Below are 21,633 nucleotides of genomic sequence, written 5' to 3' on the forward strand. Positions count from 1 at the left end.
CCTGGGTTGCACACGCCCAGCTGAGCGTTGGGATGGGCGGACCAGGGTGCTGCCTTGTCCGCTCCCACAGCCAGCTTGGACCAGTGCTACCGCTCATCCCACCGGCCAGCAACAGCAACACCAGGAAACCTCAGAGTGAGAAAAACCCCAGCTGTTCTGTATAAAACTGCTGTGACTCAGGCTGGGGGATCAGGGGCAGGTGAGCAAAGCCGAGCCAACCCCGTACCCTCCTGCCCCAGCACCAGCACCCTGGGGCTCTGTGCACCCCCCTGCTTCACCACCACCAAATGACACCCACCAGAGCCACGGGCTTGGGTGGGGGCACCTGGTGGTAGCACCTTCCTTCCCGCCCGTGGCCATGGGCACAGCTACTGCCATGGCTGTGGCGCCGGCCCTGAAGGCAGCAGCAGCGCTGAAGGGAGAAAGAGGAGAGAAGAGGGTGGCTGAAGAGGGGCTGGCGACAGCAGGAGGTGTGGGGCGGCTGTGTTGAGGGATGTCTGGCTGTAGCCATGCGTATGTGTGTGTACACAGATGCGCATATAAGAGGTGGTGTTGGCTGTGCAATGAGGAGCTGCATTTTTAGCCCGGCTGCCCACAGGCTGTGAGGGAGCAGGGGTTTTGGAGGAGGCCAGACACTCCCCAGACTTCCACAGGAAGGGGCAGAGACAAGCCCACACCTCTAAACCTAAACCCAGTGCCCCTGCCCCAAAATACAGGAGCATTCATGCTTCTGATCCCACCTGCTTGGCATCACCTGCCTCTCCCAGCCCATCTCAGCGCGGCTGGGCACCCCTCCACCATCCTTCTCCTGGGGACCGAGGCTGTCAGGTCCTCATTTGCCTCTATGTTTTTTTTTCTCCCCTCTTGGAAAAGGGAGACATCAAGAAATTTTCAACCTTTCCTGCCCTCATACAGCTTTTGCAGGATTTTACGACAGCTGGCACAGGTTGAGATGGTAGCTCTCTGTATAACTCTACACATTAATCATAATTACTCTTCATTAGGCCTGTAGTAGTATCGAAAAGCCCAGGCACAATTTTTGGGTGCTTAGTGGCTAATACATACATAAGAACCCATGGGCCTTCTCCCAACAGCCTTGCAATCTAGCTTAAAATAAGACACATACACTGGAAAATTAGTACAACACTTCAATAAAGATGAGATCAATGATAATGAGCAATGTGGGTGTATTTGGAAAAATTACTTTTTTTCAGGATTAAAAAACTCCCAAAACTCTCAGTTATCCAGCTGAGAAAGTTAAAGCACACATCAGGGCATCTGCTTGTCTGCTCTGAAGTTTTTATGTCATTCCAGTGTAAATAAACAGGGATTCACCCGGACCATGACAAGAAAATAATTCTTCTACACATGCAAAAGCATTCTGCCTATTATTTTAAGCCAGTAGTATTTTCTTCTCCTGTTGTTTCCAGCTTTAGGTGGATAATGTTAGTTTACACCTCATTAGCCAGTACTTTCTACCCAACAGCCAGATGAGAGGCCCTGACTGCACAAATGGCTGCTAGGCTTTATCCCTTTCTGCTGCTGATGGACACTGTGTTTAGAAGAGATTTTAGCATTTATACCAAAAACCTTTTTTCCAGGTCACACTTTGCTACTACTGAGGGAGCACTAATGAGAACGAGGTCTTGTCCGTGGCCATACATTCACTCATCAGCCATTACATGATGATATTACAATCCCTAGCTGGGTCCAAAACCTTTAATTGTACTTTTCCTGTGGGCCAAATGAAACTTTCAGATACCTTAGTCTGTCTACACATTAAAACAGGGCTCCACTGTCCTCTCCCTATTGCCAGCACCCACAATATTCTATCTTGCTTCCATGTCACACAGCAGCACCCAATGCTCTCCCCTACACTGTGTACTCAGTCTTCACAGCCAGGGTTGCTCAGGGTTACTACACCCACTGCTGCATACACAGACAGCACTGTGCTACCCTGCAGTATTTGCCTATATGCATTTTATTGCTCCACAGCCACCATCAACATACTCCACCATGCTTCCTTGTATATGCTACTTTTGTTCTTCATTCTCCCAACCCCTGCACCACAAACTGCAGGACCCAAGTAGCAGCATCTTGTGGTACTTTCCTTAACCTCTTCCGTCCAGTTCTTCACTGTCCTGGTCGGGGCTGGCCTAGAGCTCCCGTTGGTTTGGCAGCGGGAGGAGCTGCAGCCCCCTGAGACCCCAGGGGCTCCCCAGGGCCCAGTGCCCTCACCTGTGTGCGGGGGCGGGGGGAGCACAGCTGGAGGGCTGGGCCCCGATTGGCCGATATCCCATGTCATGTGACCTTGTGCTCACTATATAAAGGCAGGAGCGGGCCAGGAGGGGCTCTCACGTGTGGGGAGTGTGGCTGTGGGGCCTTTGTGTTTGGGATCGCTGGCCGGGAGCAGGCGGTGTCGGGTGGTGAGCAGCTGTATTATACATTACCTGCTGATATTGCTGTCAGTGTATTATTCTGTTACTATTATTAAACTGTTTGTATCTCAACCCGCCAGTCTCCCTTTGCCCCTCCGATCCCCTCCCCATTCCCAAGTGGGGGAAGGGTGGGTGAGCGGCTGTGTGGCGTTTAGCTGCTGAGTAGGCTTAAACCACAACGTTCACCCTGCAGACAAAACCCATCCTAGCTGCCTTGCTATGACAAGCCTTCACCTGATGCTCTGGTCTTTGCCTCACGCAGCACACCCACGTAGTACAGGGCAGCCCTCACCACCGAGCCATTGCTGCCTATCATAGGGGAGGAGGAGGTCAACTGGAGGTTAAAAATGGAACCCTGAAGATGCAAGCATTTGTTTGGCCGTGCATTATCCAAAATTAAGTTAAAAACACTGCATGGACTGTAATTTTGTTTCCATTTTTTAACCACTGCCATATCCAAATTCTGTCACAGATAAGCTGATAATTGAAGAAAAAGTGTCATTATCAGTACATGTTGGGAGAGGGAAATAAAAATAACAGAAAAAAAAAAATCAGCATTTTGTACAAGTTCTTCACTTTAATAAGTTGGAAGGAAGTATACTGATAGAATATGATGAAATACTATCAAATGGTCTGCTGTCTTTGGAATAAAAATCATGTTATTTTTTAAGGCCCAGTAACCTTCCTCTTAATTAGTCCCTGGCTTGCTAGAGTCAAAATGTTGCCATGTGCCATGTTGAGAAAATTGGGATCTAAAATGTCCCAAGTGTATTTCCAGTTTTATTGCTTAGTAACAACAGAAATCAGGTTCAATTAGTGAGATACAAATGCACTGTCAGAATTTGCAAGTTCTCTGTTATTTGCTAACTGGTAAACAAATAAATAATGCAGTGTCAATTGAAATGCATCTCTGCTTTGAGCTATATAATGTAATTCTTGCAATTTAATTCAGCTCTAATGAGATTAGAGTTGGCAAATGTGTAGTCCAGTACTTCTGCAAAGAAACATTAGCACACATATGAACTACAAAAGCAAGTCTCTGTTTTACAGTATTTGCTGACTAAGGCTAGACTGTCAACATCTTTATTTGACTCCACAAAAGTCTAGTGAAGACTTTTTTCTTTTCTTTTTCCTTATTTCCTCAATACGATCCTCATAACATCCAAAGATGAGAGATCAAGAGCCACTTGCCTCATACTTTTTCCTGACAGGAACAGCAAAGGGAGCTGAGGAAGCAGAGTGGCACCTGGTCTCGTAGATGGGCTTGAGGTATCTGCTAGGTGCAGCTGTATCTTTTGGTACTTATATTCTTCTAGAAGTGTATATCTTTCTACAAGTGAATGATGACTTGCATTCCCTTTTTCTCCCTTAGACAAGTACAAAGTGCCACACAGTTACTTAAGGCAGATGGTAAAACTGTAGCATATCCCTCAGTACTCAGAGCAAAATGCAAGGACACATCACCCACAGGGCTGAGGTGTACATGGCAAAAACTGACATAAAGGGGCACCTTGACACTTGAACTTATATTAACAAGAACGAGCACCACCACCAAACATGGACATTTCAACTGAAAAACAGCAAACATTCATATAAATCAGAAAAATTTATCCCCTTGAATTTTGGAATTTTTATAGAAAATTTAAAAACTTATTTATAGAATTGGATGATTTTGGAGGAAAATCAAGAACTAAACACCATCTTTAATAATGATCTTTTTTGATAGAATCCAGATTGGAACGAGAAGTACTACCCTTAGACTTCATTGAATAGTCACAAATTCCACTTTTCAACCTTTATTTGTGTGAGCTATGCCACAGGCTTTATGCTGTGCCTGTAGAGCTGCCTAATTAGAGTAGCTGAAAGATCAGACCTAGACCTTTTTGATAAAGTCTAGGAGACATTTTATTTAAACCTCAGCTTGCTAACTTTGTTACAGTGATTTTATCCCCATGTATTGAAGAAGAAAAAGAGAATTCAGTGCCACAGGAGGCCCAGAAGGGCAGTGAAATATCCACCCATGGTGACATTAATAATTTGGCTAGACTCAGCCCTGAGCAACCTGATGTCCTTCACTCTCTTTTGCATCGGAGGCTGGCACAGATAAGTGCCAAGGTCTGCTTTGACTGAAGTTATGGTATAACTGTAGGTCTCTCAAGTAGGCCATCATCCTCGTTGGTCAGTCACCCCAAGGGAATTCATTAGCTGCACCCACTGAAATTGCGTGACTGCCATCCTGGACGCAGTTGCAGGTTTCTAGGCCAGAGGGGCAGAGGGAACTTGCCAACACGTCCAGCAACTCAAAGAACGGAAGGAGTGATGAGGGTTAAAAGAAGAAAATCCATCTGGCTGTTGTTCACTGTGAAGTTATAATATTTGTTTTGAATGTGCTTCAGGAAAATGATTTATTATCAACAGAGGAACAATGGAAGTTAGTTAATTTACATATTGCTTGCAAATGTTTTGTTAAATGAATTGTACATTTATAGCGATACCAGAAACCTTTAACATTTTGTTCACAGAAGTGTAGTTACTAAAGAATTTTCTTTTCAAGAAAAGTTTTACTGGAACTTTTTATTCTGTCAGTTCAATCTGTTCCTCAGCAAAACAAAATCAGGAACAGCTTTACAGGGATCATTACGGAGACTGCTGTTGTAGTACAATGTTTTCCTTTAGGTACAATAAATATAACACTTCCTGTCCTTGCAAGTCTAATATAAAGAAATGGTGTAGTATTAATGCCTGATTGAGGAGGGAGTGGAAAGGAAAAGCTTGTTATCTCCCTGTTGCTGCCTTCCCTTTTCTTAGGATGCACATTAATTATACTATTTCCAGCTATGTGTTTGCCCCACCAGTGCACCCAGTGCCAACGCCTGCCTGTAAGGGGACACCCCTGATTGCGGCCTGGGGGACACTGGGTGCATCACACCGATGGGCTGCTTCAAGATACTTAACGCAAGCACACTGCCAGCAAAGATGTGGTGCTCCGTGGTACTTGCACAAAGGTGGGAAGAAAGACATTTGACACTGGTATCAGTACCCGGTTGGGTGCTGTGGCATCTGAGCACAGCATTCATCAGAGCCATTTCTTTTTAAATGGAAAAAAAACCACGGCTACTGTTGCACTTTTGCTTCTGAAGAAGGGATGGGAAAGAACCACATCTTTTAAACCTACATCCAGATTTCTGCGAAAAAGTTTTAATTGGATTCAAAGTTTTTCTAACGTGGAATAGTAAATAATAGCAGCAAATAATGGCTTCAGGCTTTGGCGTAGTTCCTCACTCAAATCTGGATCCCAACTGGTTTAGCACCGACTGTGTCTGCAAAGAGTAGCCGCTGCCCACCAGCCCCCATAACACAGAGTCTTGATCCACAAATCATCCAGGTCAGGCGTCAACCAGAACACGCTGGTTCCAGCCCGTGCGCCCAGTGTTTCCCCCCACAGGCACCAGGTGATGGAAGGGGAAGGGAGATGGTACCTGCCTGTCCCTGCAGCTTCATCTCGGGGTACCGTTGGGATGCTCTCAGTGCATACACAGATCTAGAAGCCAGGAGGAGCTGTTGAGTCCTGAAACGTGGGCCCGCAAAACTCCAGGTCAGAGGAAAAGTAACATCCAGGTTAATTTGAGTCAAGCTCAAAGGAAGATCAAGGCTCTTACTACAGGGGCACGAGGCTCCGATCTAACACAGAAGGTCACTCAGCCTCAGTTACGAAGAAGGTTGATTTATAGCTCCAAGACAATCCCCTCTTTTCTTAGGGGCTGAAGGAAATTTTCATTAACTCTAGAAGGAAGATAAATACCAGCTGCACTTCTCACTTTATAGGGAAGGAAGCTGAAACAGGGGTTTAAGCCCTAATCTGAGTTTGCATTTACCTTGGACTAAAAGATTATGTGGAGCTCAGATCTGTGATTATGAAACGTCTGCTTAAAATTCATAGGCACTGTGTATTTTTGGCTATTTTTATGTTTAGGACTGAGTTACAAGAAAAAAAAAAAAAAAGACAACTCTTTGTCTATTACTTTACATTTCCTTTTTCAGGATACAGTTCCCGTTACAAAGACCAAGTATCTCATCTATTTTGTTACCTTATATCTTTGTTCATAACAACACTAACCTATTTCCTCATAAAGTATCTCTCATACAGAGTCTTATTGTTACCTTTAGGTATAAGAAATCAGCCCAAACTTCTTTTTTTTTTAAATAGCATGTCTATTTTCTTTTCAGGTTGCAACATCAGAAGATGCATGAGAAGAATCATGGCTGTGAATCAATACATATGGAGATGGTTCTTGTTCTCATTGCAGCCTTGGTTGTTGCTCAGATTGTGCTTGTTCAGTAGAAGCAAAGACATTGTTGACTGTATCCTATGATTAGCTTGCTAGAAAGACAGAAGTTTTGGAGCTGTAGTGGACATCATCTTTCTCAGGTCACAGTTGGGAGTCATGACATACTCTAGCAAGAGAGCTGAGCCTCATGGAAAGCAGCAACCCATGGCTTTTGGTCAGGTGGAGAATAGCTTTTATGTAGGAAAAAAAAACCCAACTTGTGTTTTATTTTCTGTATATGTGTACTGCTGCCGAGGTCAGTCTTTAGCAGGTTAAGTCTTTTAAGGAAAACACATTGAGTTTTCATACAACTGTCTAATAATGGTAGGAGAACAAAGTCACTACCCTTACCTAGCTGAAGTAATGCTACAGAATGTTTACTGAGAGAATCCAAGACTCCTATTAATCAAGTTACTCATGCACATGCCTAACTAGAGGGAAAGCTTGTCTTGTGGTTAAGGTGCTAAAACTGGGGCTTATGGTGCTTCAGCTCACTTCCTTTCCCCTACCACAGACTTCTCTGCAAACCTAAGAAAACCCTAGTGACATGATTTCCACCCTTGAGCTCACTATTCAATAGTTCAAAAAAAATTTAGGCATCCCAGAAAGGGTCAGTCCTAAAAAGTAATGTGAGTTTTAAGTAAATGTTAAGCAAATAATGGGGATTACATAGATACTTCAGACAGACAGAATTTCAAGCACACAAGCAGCTGCTTAGCTTTTCCACCTTCATCAGCTGAAGAGTGCCCTAAGCTGTCTGTAGACTGAAATCCAGTTTTTTGTAATCAAACTTCTTAATAGCAGTGACAACAATAACTGTCATGACCAACACTTTTTCCTCTTGGCAGTTGCTCCTCAGACTCTGAAACATCCTACCCCCTGATTTGACAAGTCTGTTAAACACTAAAGAATGAAACCTTGGTATAATTTACAGAAACTCTTTTAGTACAGGATATAAACCCAGCCTGATCTATGACAGCTTTACTGTTAGTGGAGTTTCACAGTGGCATAAAATTGCAATACAGAGATTGTGAAACAGGCTCAGCTCAGCAATATTTTAGAGTTAGGAACAGTGATGAAATGTTCATCATAGCAACATACATACAGGTGAATTGTCTAATGAAGCCACAGGCAGCACACCTCAATGAGGATTTTAGTTCCATGTCACTAGCTCTCTACCTTTACAAATACACACTCCTAACCCTGAGCATATATAAAATAATCATATACAATCCTACTTTACCATTATGTTCTCTTTATCTTCTAGATCAGTTCTGCTTTATGATTCAATTATTTTATGTTCATGTTAGCATCTAAGGCCCGAGCTTTTCCATCATTTCTTTGCTATCGATTTTTGCCTTGCTGATTTCAACAGCCACTTAGAATAAAGAACAAAACACTGAAGTGTCTGAGGTCACTCGAACTGTGCATGTCTTTGTTTTCCATTGTAAATATTTTGCAAGAGACTGGTATTGAATCAGTATCGAAACACACTTGAACTCTAAGTATGCATACAACGATGGGCAGCTGGGAAGGCCCCTGTCTGCCTGGGCAGGCCTCCAAGAGTCCAAAAAGCATGCACTCTGTGTTTCTTTGGCGTTATCCTTCTTAGCAATACTTAAAGTTAGTTAATGTGTACTACATAGACTTAACCTCTGTCAAAACTGACAACAGTCTACACGCTTTATTACTTGGATAACTTAGTCTTCAGCAACTAAAGCTTGATTCCCAACCATTAGTTTACAGGAGTCAGTCACACCTACAAAGTGACATAGCCAATATGAAAAAAAAAATACACTTTTAAGTGCATTTAGTCTCATTTAGGGAGGCTCCAATACAACTACAACCATCACAACACTTCAATAAGACTTTGCAATGGGTTTTGTGTTTTTGTAGAACATTTTAAAATAAATAAAACATCTGCACCAGAAACATGTTGGGGCCTCAATTTTCAGTGCATAGTTCTGTGGCAGCAGCAAGGCCTCCTTCTCCAGTAAAAGAGGAACTGAAGCAGAGCTTTTATCACTAAAAATAGTATCACCAAAAGCTGAAGTTCACTTTGCACTGAGTTTTGGCAGTTCCACTTCATGCTCTGTTTAGTGGGGAGAGTAATATGTTCTCACACCCTACCATCTATGTATGAAGATACTTTATAATAGTGAACACTACTTACAGTGGGTCTCTGCTAGTAGATGGTTTATTGCATTTATGCCACGTTAAGTAACTTAAGAGTGTCACCAAAACAACTTACAAGTTTGTGTACTAAGTCATAACTGCCCTCGTTCCATATCCAGATACTTTTGTATAGTTTTCAATCACACTTGATCTAATTGCATTAGCTTGCTTTCTTTAAATGCATGTTATGCAACAATGTTAAAGTTACAAATTTCTACCAGTATAGTAACTGCCAAAATCTGATCCGCTCTACTTTGAAGGCTAACAAACAGGACAAACATTAAGATACAAAGTCGAATGATTAATGAGATCCTTACACAAGATAGATGAAAAATAACTAGTATATGTTGTTGCATCAGATAAGGAAACCTTCTGATTTAGGAGCAGAAACTGTAAAGATGGTTGCATTTAGGATTTAAACAATTTAGTTAATGCATACAGGAAATTGTCCATTTGACACAAAAATAAACAACAAAAAACCCACTACTGCTCCCCTAAGTACAGGCAGGTCTAGACTTCTGCATTACAGTTCTTCCAGGTGGCAGTTATTATACTTGCATTCATGTGCGTATCATTTTTGTTTGATTTGGTAGGAAACGTTTAAATAAGTCAAAATTTGAAAAACAATCACATGCTTACTAAAGAGAAAACAGCCCTCTACTTTTGCTCACTTACACATTTCCCTTATTTGCCATCCAGCTTTTGACTGCTTGGTTTATGCCTGTATAGTTCACATACAGGTTATGCACAACAGTGTCTAAAACTGAAGTGAAGAAACCAAAGACTTTCCCATGCTTGTAACAACATGCTTGCATTTTCAGGAGCAAAAGAGAAGGAAAAGTCAGACAAAGAGGTAGAACACATTATTTTCAATGAGGAGGGATAGACCTAAGTCTCATTTTTTCTGATCAAAAACTGCTTTCTTTCCTATCTTCTGTCCCAAAAGATCAACAAAACAAGTAGCTAGCCCTTCATTGCATATCATGGCTTGGAAGGCAGCACCAGCTGACAAACCTGTCTGATTCTCTGACATCATGGTGGGTGTTTGTCTGCATATATCATGTGTATGTATCCCTGCTCTGGATACTTACACTATTCTCAGACATGGTAAGAGCTCAGAGAGAATTACACAGTCCTGTTAATAGAAATAACGCAAAGGATTGCAGGGAATGACTTCCACCCTCCCCTTCAAAGTGCTTTTTAAACATGTGAAAAAAAAAGTTTGTTTTCTTTTTGAAAGAAAACGAAAATAAAGGTCAAAGGGAGCATAAAACCAGCCCTAAATGGAAAGGGCATTCATTAGCTTGCTCAAAAAGAACAAAAAATAAAAAGCAGCAACTACTTATTAGATGCAAGAGAAACAGCAACAGCCTGTACCTTCCAAAAGAGCCTTATCCAGGCTTATCAAGAATGTAAAATGTCTCCTGGAACAACAACAACAACAAAAAAAGTCATGCTGGTGAAGGCTCCTATTTCAAAGAGTCAAGAGCAAAAAAAGTTGCAGCAAAGCAACCAAGGCTCAGCTGTGGATGATTTTGGCAAAAGCAAAGAGATTACCCTTCACCAGATGGCTCCATATAAAGTAACATGGGTATGTGATTCTAGCACAGAGGTGGGGGCACTTTGACAATTTGTGCTTTTTCTTCTAGATGTTAGTTGACTGTTTGGGGTTAACTTCCATATGATGAGGAAGCAGATTAGAGAAAATGATTGTTTCTCAGTTACTTCTGATAATTTTGTTATTTGATATTTAAAAAAAATAAATATCAAGCCTGTGTTCTGCTATTTCACACGATAAAACCCTAATTTTTAAATAGGTTTGCATCTATGTTTCTGCATTTCACTCACAAATTTTGCACTCCTTCAAATCAGTGAGGTGCAGGCAATTATGTGCTTCCAACTGTATTATGTTCTCTGTGATGTGGGGTGGCAAAGAAGAATGCTAGTCAGAGAATTACCATCCTTGAAAGAACATGCCTATCCTATCTTCTCCTATCCATTTTTCTCAACATAAAGGCAAGAACGTAGCATATCAAATGGAGAAGGAAGGAAAAAGCTTATTTGTGTTCTGACTGTATTTTCCCAAAGGAAATTCTGACTATCAGGTATTCAGCTGATTCTTGTAATGAAATTTGTTTGCTGTTGGAAGCTGTCCATTAATGAAAATTAAATATACATGATATATACAAACAAAGTTGTTCTCCCCTGGCATAATAAAAATCTCAAAATATCTGAGATAGAAAGGCAGATTTGTCATGGTCTCAGAACAATCTCAAACACAAAAACCTTACTTCTGGTCCTGTAGGTGGTTGCCCATTTTACTGATTATATATCTTGTATCATATGGCAGTCATGTAATGAGAACTTACTTTGGAATATAGTTGAAAAACAAAGCAGCATAGTCATGACAGCACTGATTTCTATACCTAAGTAATGAGGCAAGTCTTGAAAATAAGGTTGGTTGATTTACTTACTATAGAAGTCCCTGCCAATTTCCAATGTACTATCAAGTATAAGCATAATAGTTTAAAACTTTAAAAACCCGAACAGCTGATTTATTATTTCTTCCATGCATATGTTTTTGAGTATTTGAATATGTCTACATCAAAAGAAACTAGAGTTTTAGAGAGCCAGTTAGCTTGCATTGCCGAGTTAACAAGTTCTGGTAGGGTCAGTCTCTCACAATAAATCTAATTATTACACAGTTATTTTCTTTATGTATGCAGTTTTCACCATATCCTATAAGATGGAAAGGATAGTAGAATAATGCTCTTCTGTTGAATTTGCTGGTGATAGGCATTCTTACTCACTCAGAGTTGGGGGAGCGCTGTGAGGGAAGCAGAGGGCAGATGGACCTTTTTCAGTTGGTGCTTGTATGACCTATTTAATCTGCATAATTAGAAAATGGGAAAGTTGTCTATGACGCTGATGCTGACTTCACTTCTAGGTCTTTTTGAGCTCATTTAGAGTACGGTAATGAGAAAAACATTTTACCTTTGGGCAGCAATCTGATTTGTCAGGAAATTCCTCTTGCTATGATGGGTGGATGAGGAAAATTTGGAATAATATGATCCAGATGTTAAAGCTCCCATTTAGCAGCAATGCAGATGTATTATTTTATGGACTTGTCCAGATGGTGACCTTCCAGTATTAATAATACATCAATATTGGTGTTTTCATCTGTATGACTCGATTCCTATCTTTGTCCTCATTTACATGACAAAATACTCATGAATTTCATGTAGAGGCTAATAGTATTAAAATTAACAATCTGGAAGACATCAAAATCAACAAGGAAATTTGAAACAATTACTTCAAACAGTATATACCAGCTGATCTGATAACAGCATCACCCGAGAGAAGGTTGTGGTACCATTTTTTAAATTAATTAGCATTTCATTTTGCAGCTAACATGCTAACAAAGTTCTGCTATAGACTTGTATTAGAAAGTAGCTACTTTACCAAAGATGTGTGCCTGTTCAGTTTTGGCTTTGCCGCTTAAATTCAGATTTTACTTTCCGTCTATGGGAAAAAAAAGCAACCCACAGCATGTAAGCACATTGGAGAGGGATCATGTTGGACAGTAGCAAGTCAGGCAGGCACCAGGGAGCCTTTGATGGCCTCTGGTGACGGGCCAGGAGACCTCAGGCTCCACGAGCAGGGATGTGGAGGGACCACTGACCTGCATGGCACTCCAGAAGGGCTGCATGGCATGGAAGGAGCCCTGTCACTTTTATAGCCACAAGCAGCAGACTGTGGTCCCATAAAGCCAGGGCTGCAGGGTGGAGAAATGCATAACAGTGATGTGATCTAATGATGCTGCGTCGTTATCTTTAACAGGTGTTTCCATCTGTTAATTTATTTAAACTTACATTGTGAAATACCAGTTTGCTCAATAGTTGCATGTTTTCTGTGGTCTAGGGGGATATTTTTAAGAGTTCCTCCTTTTTTCATGGGAGAAGAAACCAGTTCTGCTTCAGCTGAAACCTGTGGCAAACCTGTGTTAGGTTTCATAGAGAGTAACACACATTCATTCAGAATTCTACTTTTTGGGTTAAGCAAGGAGATTCATCTTCCGTAGAAATAGTTTTTACTCTAGATGGATTGTGCGTTTAGTTTGATTCTAAAAAATCTACCCTCCCTAAACCAAACATAAATTTGAAAACCCTCTCTCCTCAGAGTTTTTTTTTTTATTATTATTTTTAGTAACCTTTCTGTAAAGATGCAGGAGCTAACTCTACAAACATATATTAAAGTCAGTCTTGCTTTATCTTTGTCATCATCAGGCTTCCACAATCCCAAATCCACAGTTTATTAATGTGATCACTGAGAGATCTGACATTACAGGGCTTTTGACTCCAGCGGGTTTCAAATATTTGCTTATTGGAAAAGAAGTAGAATATTTCATCACTGTGGGCAATTCAAGCAAATATACATATTAGATTTTATATGATTTCATTTAGAAAAAAGGTTTAGAAGTTTAAACCACAGAATTTTGGTGTGCTTTAGAAAGAGTTTTTAAGAAAATCCTTCAGTAGTGTGGTTATGTAACTGAGTGGCATCCCAAATTAATGCAGCCAAATGTGCCTTTCCAAAAGTTTGTAAAGGCAGCTCAAAGGCTTTAAGGCCAAACTGCCTTCACTTATTTCAGCAAACTTGCTCTCAAAGGCTTAGCCCTGTAGACACCATATATAATTTGAGTTATAAAACAAACTGACATTTATTTCAGTAGCATAAATTCTATCAATAGACAGTTTAGTTTTTTGAGGATAGGATGTGGGGGTCTGATGAGTCGTATCTGAGTGTTATAACCATTTACTCCATTGGGACTACTAATTATTTACAGGGTTCAACCAAGACTAACATCATTATTCTAGGGTCAACGGCCCTCCTGTGTCAGATAGTGTACAAGTCACACTTTTTGGTACGAGTTTTACAGTTTGGCAACCTGTTAATCAAACCCTACCATGCAAAATGGACCCATAAGATGTCATTACTTTGAAATTACTGTCTCAATTTTGACAATAGTTAGTCACACCGATGCAGATGCAGGTTGCTCCTCTTTATTTCACCATCAGAGTTTACTGGTAGAGACACCTGTCCATGTGGGGAATGCTCTCAGTTATTACATCAATTTCAGAGCAATCCGCAAGTCTCTCTTGGGAAGAACACCACATTATGTCCTTTTTTATTGGTTTTGCCTTGTTCTGGGTTTTTTTGGTATTGTTTCTTAAAGGAAACCTGTAGGAGAATTAAAAATAAGGATTCCTATGGAACAAATCTTCCCAGATTACAGAAAGGGCCGTTAGCAGTTGAATTTGAAGGAATCTTCTGACTGAGGTATGAATAAGTTCCTCTAAACCAATGTTGGTCAAACATGACATGCCAATGAAAAAGAATCAATCAAGAGTTATAATTAAATTAATTCCATTGGTTCCATCTTGGTTTTTCATTCTGCAGTCTCTTACCATCGGCAGTCATCCCAGGTGTTATTGAGCCTGAATTTGGTACATATACCAAATAGTCTGAAATTATTTCTTAGAGTCCCCTCTGCCTCCCTAAAGAGAGGTCTATATTCTTCCTACTCCAGTCTTCTGAAACTCCATCTTTTCACCCTGGGTTTGCAAAGAGAGTCATTAATAGTTCAGAGATTGCTTCTGCTAACTTTTAAACATCTTAGATACATTTCATTGGTGGAATACTGACTTGACTATATCTAACTTACTTCAGTTGGTTTTTCACCTGTTCTTGTCCTGGTTTATGTCTCCTTCCTTCACAATGCTCAACTGTTAGTCTTAATTATGTTAGCAATCTATTCACAATTACCATTTCTTGTGAAGACTGAAGCAAAACAAAAAGGGTTTGGTGGGGTTTTCTTCTCCTGTACTTTTTCCTGTATGATACATTTTTATTCACCTTTAAGTAAGGGAGAACTACAGAAATGTAAAACTTTTATTGAATTTATATGAATACTCCAGTAGAAGCTACATATGTGGCATTTTGTGCCACTGTAAAACATGCAAAGTCTTGAGCAGTCTTTCTTTTCTCTTGGTCTACAAATGGTTCCTCCTGATCTATAAACTGAGTTATGTAATTGGAATTGTGGGTTATCTAGCCATAATGTTTACCATGTTTGGATTTAATTTATTCTTTAGGTAGGTATCTTCAGGTGAAATTGGGACTGGCAACTGTTATGATTTCCTGTTTGATATATTTTACTTTGTTTGCAGTGAAATGGCTCCAGGCTGGTCTTTTCATCATCCACCTCAACATATGAAACCCCTTTTATGCTGTGTAGTTGTATGTTCTCTTACTTCTTGATTTTTATTATTGCATAGTTGGTCTGAGGTTTGATATGTAGTCATTTCACAACATGTGTTTGTGGTCTGAAGGGGAGGGGAAGAACCTTAAACTTCATACAGTCACTGTGTTCATTCATTTAATCCCCTAATTTAACTGCTGAGTTAATCCTCAATCTTTCATTCATGTATCTGAAGGAGATAATACATAAAAAGGTTTGATGTAAAGGATAAAAATAGACAAGGACGTTCATATCAAAAACACATTATAAATCTTCCTGATAATTATGATTTCTGCTCTACCAGGCTATAATATTGCTAGAGGGTTCTCTTCTTTTTATTTTGACTATTTCCAAAGACAATACCGTAAATCCAGATGATTCTAGACCTAACTCTTAATACAGCTAGAATTTGAATAGTCTTTATGTTTGTCCAGAATTTCTCTCTGACTAGCAGCACAGTCAGGGCTACTGTGCTGAACTCTGAGGTGACATCTGATGAGAAATTCCAGGGATTCCTCAAGACCATGTAGATCAACTACATAATGATCCTGCTTTAAGTCCAACTCTTCTTGGAGGTATCGGAGATAATGCACATACATAAATCAGCTGTTCCTTTAAATGTCAGATTTATTGCCCATACATCGTATAGTTGATTAAACCAAAAGTACATAGCTTTGATGGAAAATTCCTGATGGAAACTTGTGTTACAATACCAAGTCTTGTGTTACCAATACTGTTAAGCTGTATTCTCTTGAGGTATTTTATTTAACCAGCTAAATTACCCCACCATTGTATTTTAAAGACATAACTAAAAAATTTGTTATCTCTATTTTAAAGGTTCTTGCTTTGAGCCCTGTTGCAGCAATGACATGTCCTTTTTAACGTTGAGAAACTCCAGTTTTATGAGTATTTGGGAGCCAGATTTCAGTCGCTCAAGATCTCTAACACATATAATCTCAGAGAGATGACAAGAAATGTTAACATTTTTGCAGACTCTATTGAGTTGGGGTTTTGGGGGGGGTAGGGGATTAAATACCACTTGCTGCAATAGAACAAAGATTTTATTCTGAGGAATTTGTATTCAGGAGGACAGTGGGCTCTTTCAGCTACAGAAACTTAACATTTCTTTGACTGGCATCTTACACCTTATCGAGATTCAGCTGATCTTATTGCTTCTGTAAAACAGTGCAATATATCGAATTGTTCTGTATAATAAGATTCTAGGCAAAGCCCTTTTCTATAAGAAAATGTGCCAGCTTGGCCTTCCTATAACAGAGCTGAATAGCTGTGGCTCCAAAAGCAGTTCATAGCCTACTTTCAACATTGCTTGCTGTCAAGCACATCGATACTTTGAGTGTTTTCTGCTGCTGCGAAAGAAAATGAAACTAAATTTGCAGTTTTAAGGAAGCAGGAGCTAACTATAAAAATCTTGTTAATATTTTATTCTGGTGATTTGGTGAAGAACAGACTCACCCGAGTACTCTTTTGTGGTTTTATGACAGAATCGAGTCTGATGATGTCATGGATTTTGCTGTGACACTGCTTTTTTACAGACTGTACTATGGAGTAATGGGACAAGAATTTGCAGAGATTTGTTCTGACTACACAGCTTCCACCTCTAGTGTAAGTGCCAGGGATCATCATCCTGAATACCACTTGCCAGGGCTGGAAGTGAGTTCTTGAATATTTTGTGCTCCTGAGTTCACAAGTTCTACTGGATACTCTTGCAATAGACTAAACTCACGTTTCCTTGAGGAGAGCTGTTCTTCTGCCATGGATAAAATGTTGAACTCCCTTGTCAATCTTAGAAAAATTATAAAAATAGTCTTAATGAATTAGTAGCTAGTGGCATATGCCAGGGCCTGATTTGGGGTTTCCAACAGGTGGGTCTCTGTGTGCAAGAGACTATATAATTTTCCTAATTGTCATAGGAAGACAAGCTTCTTACTTCCCCCCAAATCTGTGAAAGACTCTTCTTGCCCTTTCTTTTTATAGCTCTTATCTTCCATTTCCAAATAAGGTGATTATCTCAGCAAAATTCTCTTATGTCCAAGTTACTTAAAATCAAGCATACGGTTGCTAAAGTTCTTGCATCAGCAATAAGATTTTAATTATTTCTTGGTAACTGTGCATCCTGGCACTAGTAAACTAAGACAACTGTAGCCATTTCTGTGATGTCCTTATCTTTGATGGTAGTTAAAATGAGTTTATGCATCCTTGACTCTAAGCAAATATTTCATTGTTCTTTGGCTTCTTTTTTTTTCCTATAAACTTGATCTTGACAGTTTTACAACATCAGTGGCATACCAACAAGAAATGTCCAATGACATCTGTGCAGTCTGTGAGCAGAAAATTTTTGTGGATATAAATGAGGAAAGGATCATTGAAAATACCTACCAGCTGTCCTATAATCATGTGTATCCTTTCCATGGAATTATGGAACTGTTGTTTTCTCCTCTTTTATGCTGTATTAAAACATAATAACAATGGCAATAAATACCAAGGAAAAAAAAAAAAAAAAAAAAAGGAACCAAAACCACATTCAGAAACAACATAGCACACACAAAAGTAAAAATAGGAGCATAAAATATATTTCAGTTCTGTGAAACAAGTTGAGGCCACGCAGCTTTTTGACAGACAAACTGATGCAAGAATGGCCATAACTTTTCAGGTCTAAATCCACCTTCCATGTACTTTGTGCACAGCCTGTGTGAGTGTGCCTGGCAGCATGTTAGACCAGGCTTGCTGACCCATTGCTCAGGTCTGCTAACTCAGGGTCCTGTGTAGTGCAGAGGATTTCCTCCGGCTGTGCCTGGGGATGTATTTTCTGCATAGTTTTAAGGCAGATGTGGAACCCTTCTCAAAAGATGGCACATATATGCCCTATGGCCTGCCAGAAGACCCAGTGTCTCACACCTGGGGCTACAAAACAACTCGGTATTTTGCATTCCACAAACTAAAACAATAGGTATCACACATGTGCTGGAACAATGTTACTAATCACCCCCTTCTGCAATTCTTAAAAGTATCCTGGCTTCTTGCAAGCTGGAAAAATATGAACACCAGTCTGGATGTTCAGGACATTGGATTCAACTTTAAAATAATTCTAAACATTCTAAATATTTTAAGTCATTTGAAACTACTCGGTTATAAAAAAGGCAGTATCCATAATCAGTCATTGAAATTATCTGTTGATGGTTTGACTAGGTTTGCAGATGTAAGCACTGGGCTTTGTTTATATTTGAAAGATTCCTTAATGATACACCTGATACCATGTTTCATGAATCCTACATCCGTGGTTGGTGCACTGTTGGCAAGAACCAGACTTGCCTGTAGTGCCTTGAGAAAGTTGATTTGAAGAGGATGTTAAGTAACCCATACCCTCTCCCTAACAAGTGTGCTTTTGATTTGGATTTTCTAAATCCTAGCTTGATTACTTACTAATTCTTGTTTTGATCTGCAGTGGAGGGATGAGATGGCCACATTAAATAAATGGAAAACCAATTATTATTAAGGAACAATTATATTTAGGGAAGATGATAGTTCTGTTTGGCTTTATCTTATCTAAGACCCCAAACAAGCTTGGAAAAGAAAAGTGCGTAAATATTTTCGTTCTTGATTTTAAGACATCTGGAAATAATTTTTATAATGAAAGGAACATTTTAAAGAATGTAAATCACAGTTTTAGAAAGACCATGCAGTAGATTTTTTTCTTTAATGAAATAACAAAATTGATATAATCCGCTTTCAGAACAAGTGCTGGTTTTCCCCTCCTCTCTTAGTAGTTAGTAAATAACATTTTTCCTTTAACAAATTAAATAATAGTCGTAGATCTGCTGCTGCATCTGTAGAAACCTTCTTGAGTGGAAGCAAAGTTTGGCTTACTTTTTTGAAGTCTATTTTAACCACATGTGGGGAGGATATTTAATTTTAACCTTAACCCTATAAAAAAGGAAGTAAATCAGAAGAGTTGAAAAGAAGGCATTTCGAAATTTTAGCCCAATACTTTTTCTTTGATTCTGGCTAAGAAAAACACCAAGATTTGCCTATTATTGCATTTTCTCTCCAGTTTCCTTAAAAACAGATTAGGTGGGAGCACACGTACTGTATGGACAACTTTTGGACTGTCTCTGCTATCTGGTGGTTTGGCAACTGGTTGTTATAGGCATCGCCCAAGGCATTAGTTACTCACTGGGTCTAGAATAGCACTCAGATTATTAGTGAGAATGCAAAGTGTTGGATATTACCTGTCTACAATAATATGCATATTCTGTACTTAATTTTAAAAGACTAGAGAAAAGAGCAGTTGAACTCTGGTGTGCTATATACCCTTTTGCAGGATAGTGCTTCTTTTTGCATTACAGCAAGACTGTGCAGCATGCTATTAAATAGTTTTTTTATTTTCTCAGAGTAAGAATTAAAATAAATTGCTGCCATTAATGTGAAGGTTGTGTTAGGAAAAAAAAAAAAAGGCCTTATTTCTTAGAATGAATATCCCCTAGGAAAAAAAAAAAAAAAAAAAAAGGAACAGAAACAAACATTTTAAGTTTGTTTCATCATTAAATATATTGGTAGTAGTTTCCAGTTAAAATTCTGACTACAGAAAATTATGCAGTAGATAAGGAGGATTTTAAGTCAAATAATGGCTTTGTATATAGCAAATTCTGAAAAATGTCACCCAGATAGATTGTTCATTTGGCTAATGTAAAGTAATACAAGATTACCGTTAGCTTTTTTTCTCTCACCTCTTTCAAGAGATGTTGTATTGTAACTCATACATCTTCCAATGGCCATTTACAAAAAGCTCTAACCATGGCAACATTTATGCTGTGCTTGGTAGTCAGACAGGCCTATATGGGGAGATCCTATATTAAGTCCTCTTTGACCACCATGCTCAACAGGCCCAACTTCCAATAACCAGCTTCTCAAACACAGAACAAAGTTACAGTCCCTCACCACCAATTCCATATGTCACTATTGCTTTTTAAAAACAAAACAAAACAAAACAGAAAACCTAGATCAAAATGGATGCATAAGTCTTGCTGCCAAATTAGTGACCAAATGTTTGACATCTATACTACCCTGGCCACACTGTGAGGAATTGAAATGCAGCGTGTCTATGCAAGAACAGACAGCTCTGTTTAGGAATCAGAGAAGCTGATCTTAAAATGTAATTAGCCTAGCTGAAGCAGCTTTTAAACTCAGATTAAATATGGTCAGTATTTTAAGAATCTTTGGTATTAGAAGTCAGAAATACAGATTATCTTAATTTATACTTTAATGTATATATGTGAGAATGAAACAGAGATTGCGTGAGGCCATCTACCAATGGAGGTAAGGTTTAGATGCTAAAAAAAGGAAATGATGCAATTACAAAAACATTAAGCAAATGAAAGAAAGAGCAAATCAAGTACATAGAAAGAAAGTGGCTTTGTTTTCTTAGATGAAGTAGCAAAGTTAATAATTCTTATAATGCGTTATGCCTGTATGCATATATGTAAAAATGCACATTAATAAATCGTTCATTTGTGTTACACTGTCAGAGTTACCTAATTGTGGGTATAATGGAAGAATGTTTGTCTTCAGCCTTCTCAATGGTTAGCAAAGGAGAGAGGGACTTCTGCCTTCACTGACACATTGGCTGTGTGGACAAGAACTTCCTAAATGCAGTAACACAACACGTAACTAGCTGTGTGATGAGACTTCAAATGAACCAAATATGTATACAGAGAGTACAGAAGAACGCTTGGCTAGCAGGCTCTCTCCTAAAGCTTTTGCAAAAATAAAGATAAACAAACAACATGACTGCATATCTAAACAACTTTTTCATCATTAAATATTTAAATTAAACTTTTGCTAACGCTGCTGATTAACGTGTGTAGACAATTGCTGTGGTTTAACACCAGAAGGTAGCTCAGCACCGCACAGCCTTGCATCACTCCCCCAGCAGTTGGAGGGGGGAGAGAATTGGAAGGGTAACAGTGCAAAAACTCGTGGGTTGAGATAAAGACAGTCCAGTAGGTAAAGCAAAAGCTGCATGTAAGCAAAACAAAATAAAGAATTCCTTCACAACTTCCCAACAGCAGGCAGATGCTTAGCCATCTCCAGGAAAGTAGGGCCACTGTAACACATAACAGTCACTTGGGAAGACAAACGCCATAATTCCAAACATCCTCCCTTCCTATTTCTTTCCCATAAATTTTTTTGCCAAGCATGACATTATATGTCATGGGAAATCCCTTTAGTCAGCTGAGATCAGCTGTCCCAGCTTGTCTCCCCTCCCAAGTTATCATGCACCCCCGCCTACCCACTGGCAGGACAGTGTAAGAAACAGAAAAGGCCTTGATGCTGTGCAAGCACTGTTCAGCCATACCTAAAACATCTCTGTGTA

The 21,633-nt window shown here is 39.5% G+C and overlaps 1 protein-coding gene across 1 annotated transcript; it reads left to right on the forward strand.

Moving 5' to 3' along the window:
* The first annotated feature begins 376 nt into the window (after positions 1-376).
* On the forward strand, positions 377-21,633 carry RNF175 (ring finger protein 175). Its single transcript, XM_033007252.2, is given in 13 exon segments — positions 377-470; positions 3,811-3,848; positions 4,835-4,869; positions 6,666-6,793; positions 13,624-13,641; positions 13,974-14,048; positions 14,051-14,117; positions 14,989-15,096; positions 16,745-16,865; positions 17,528-17,556; positions 17,558-17,659; positions 18,491-18,639; positions 19,339-21,633. Coding segments are annotated over 13 exon segments (1,074 nt in total). The 3' UTR covers positions 19,449-21,633.

Source organism: Tyto alba, unplaced genomic scaffold (genome assembly GCF_018691265.1).
Source record: "Tyto alba isolate M040663 unplaced genomic scaffold, T.alba_DEE_v4.0 Super-Scaffold_6, whole genome shotgun sequence".
Classification (NCBI taxonomy): Eukaryota; Metazoa; Chordata; class Aves; order Strigiformes; family Tytonidae; genus Tyto; species Tyto alba.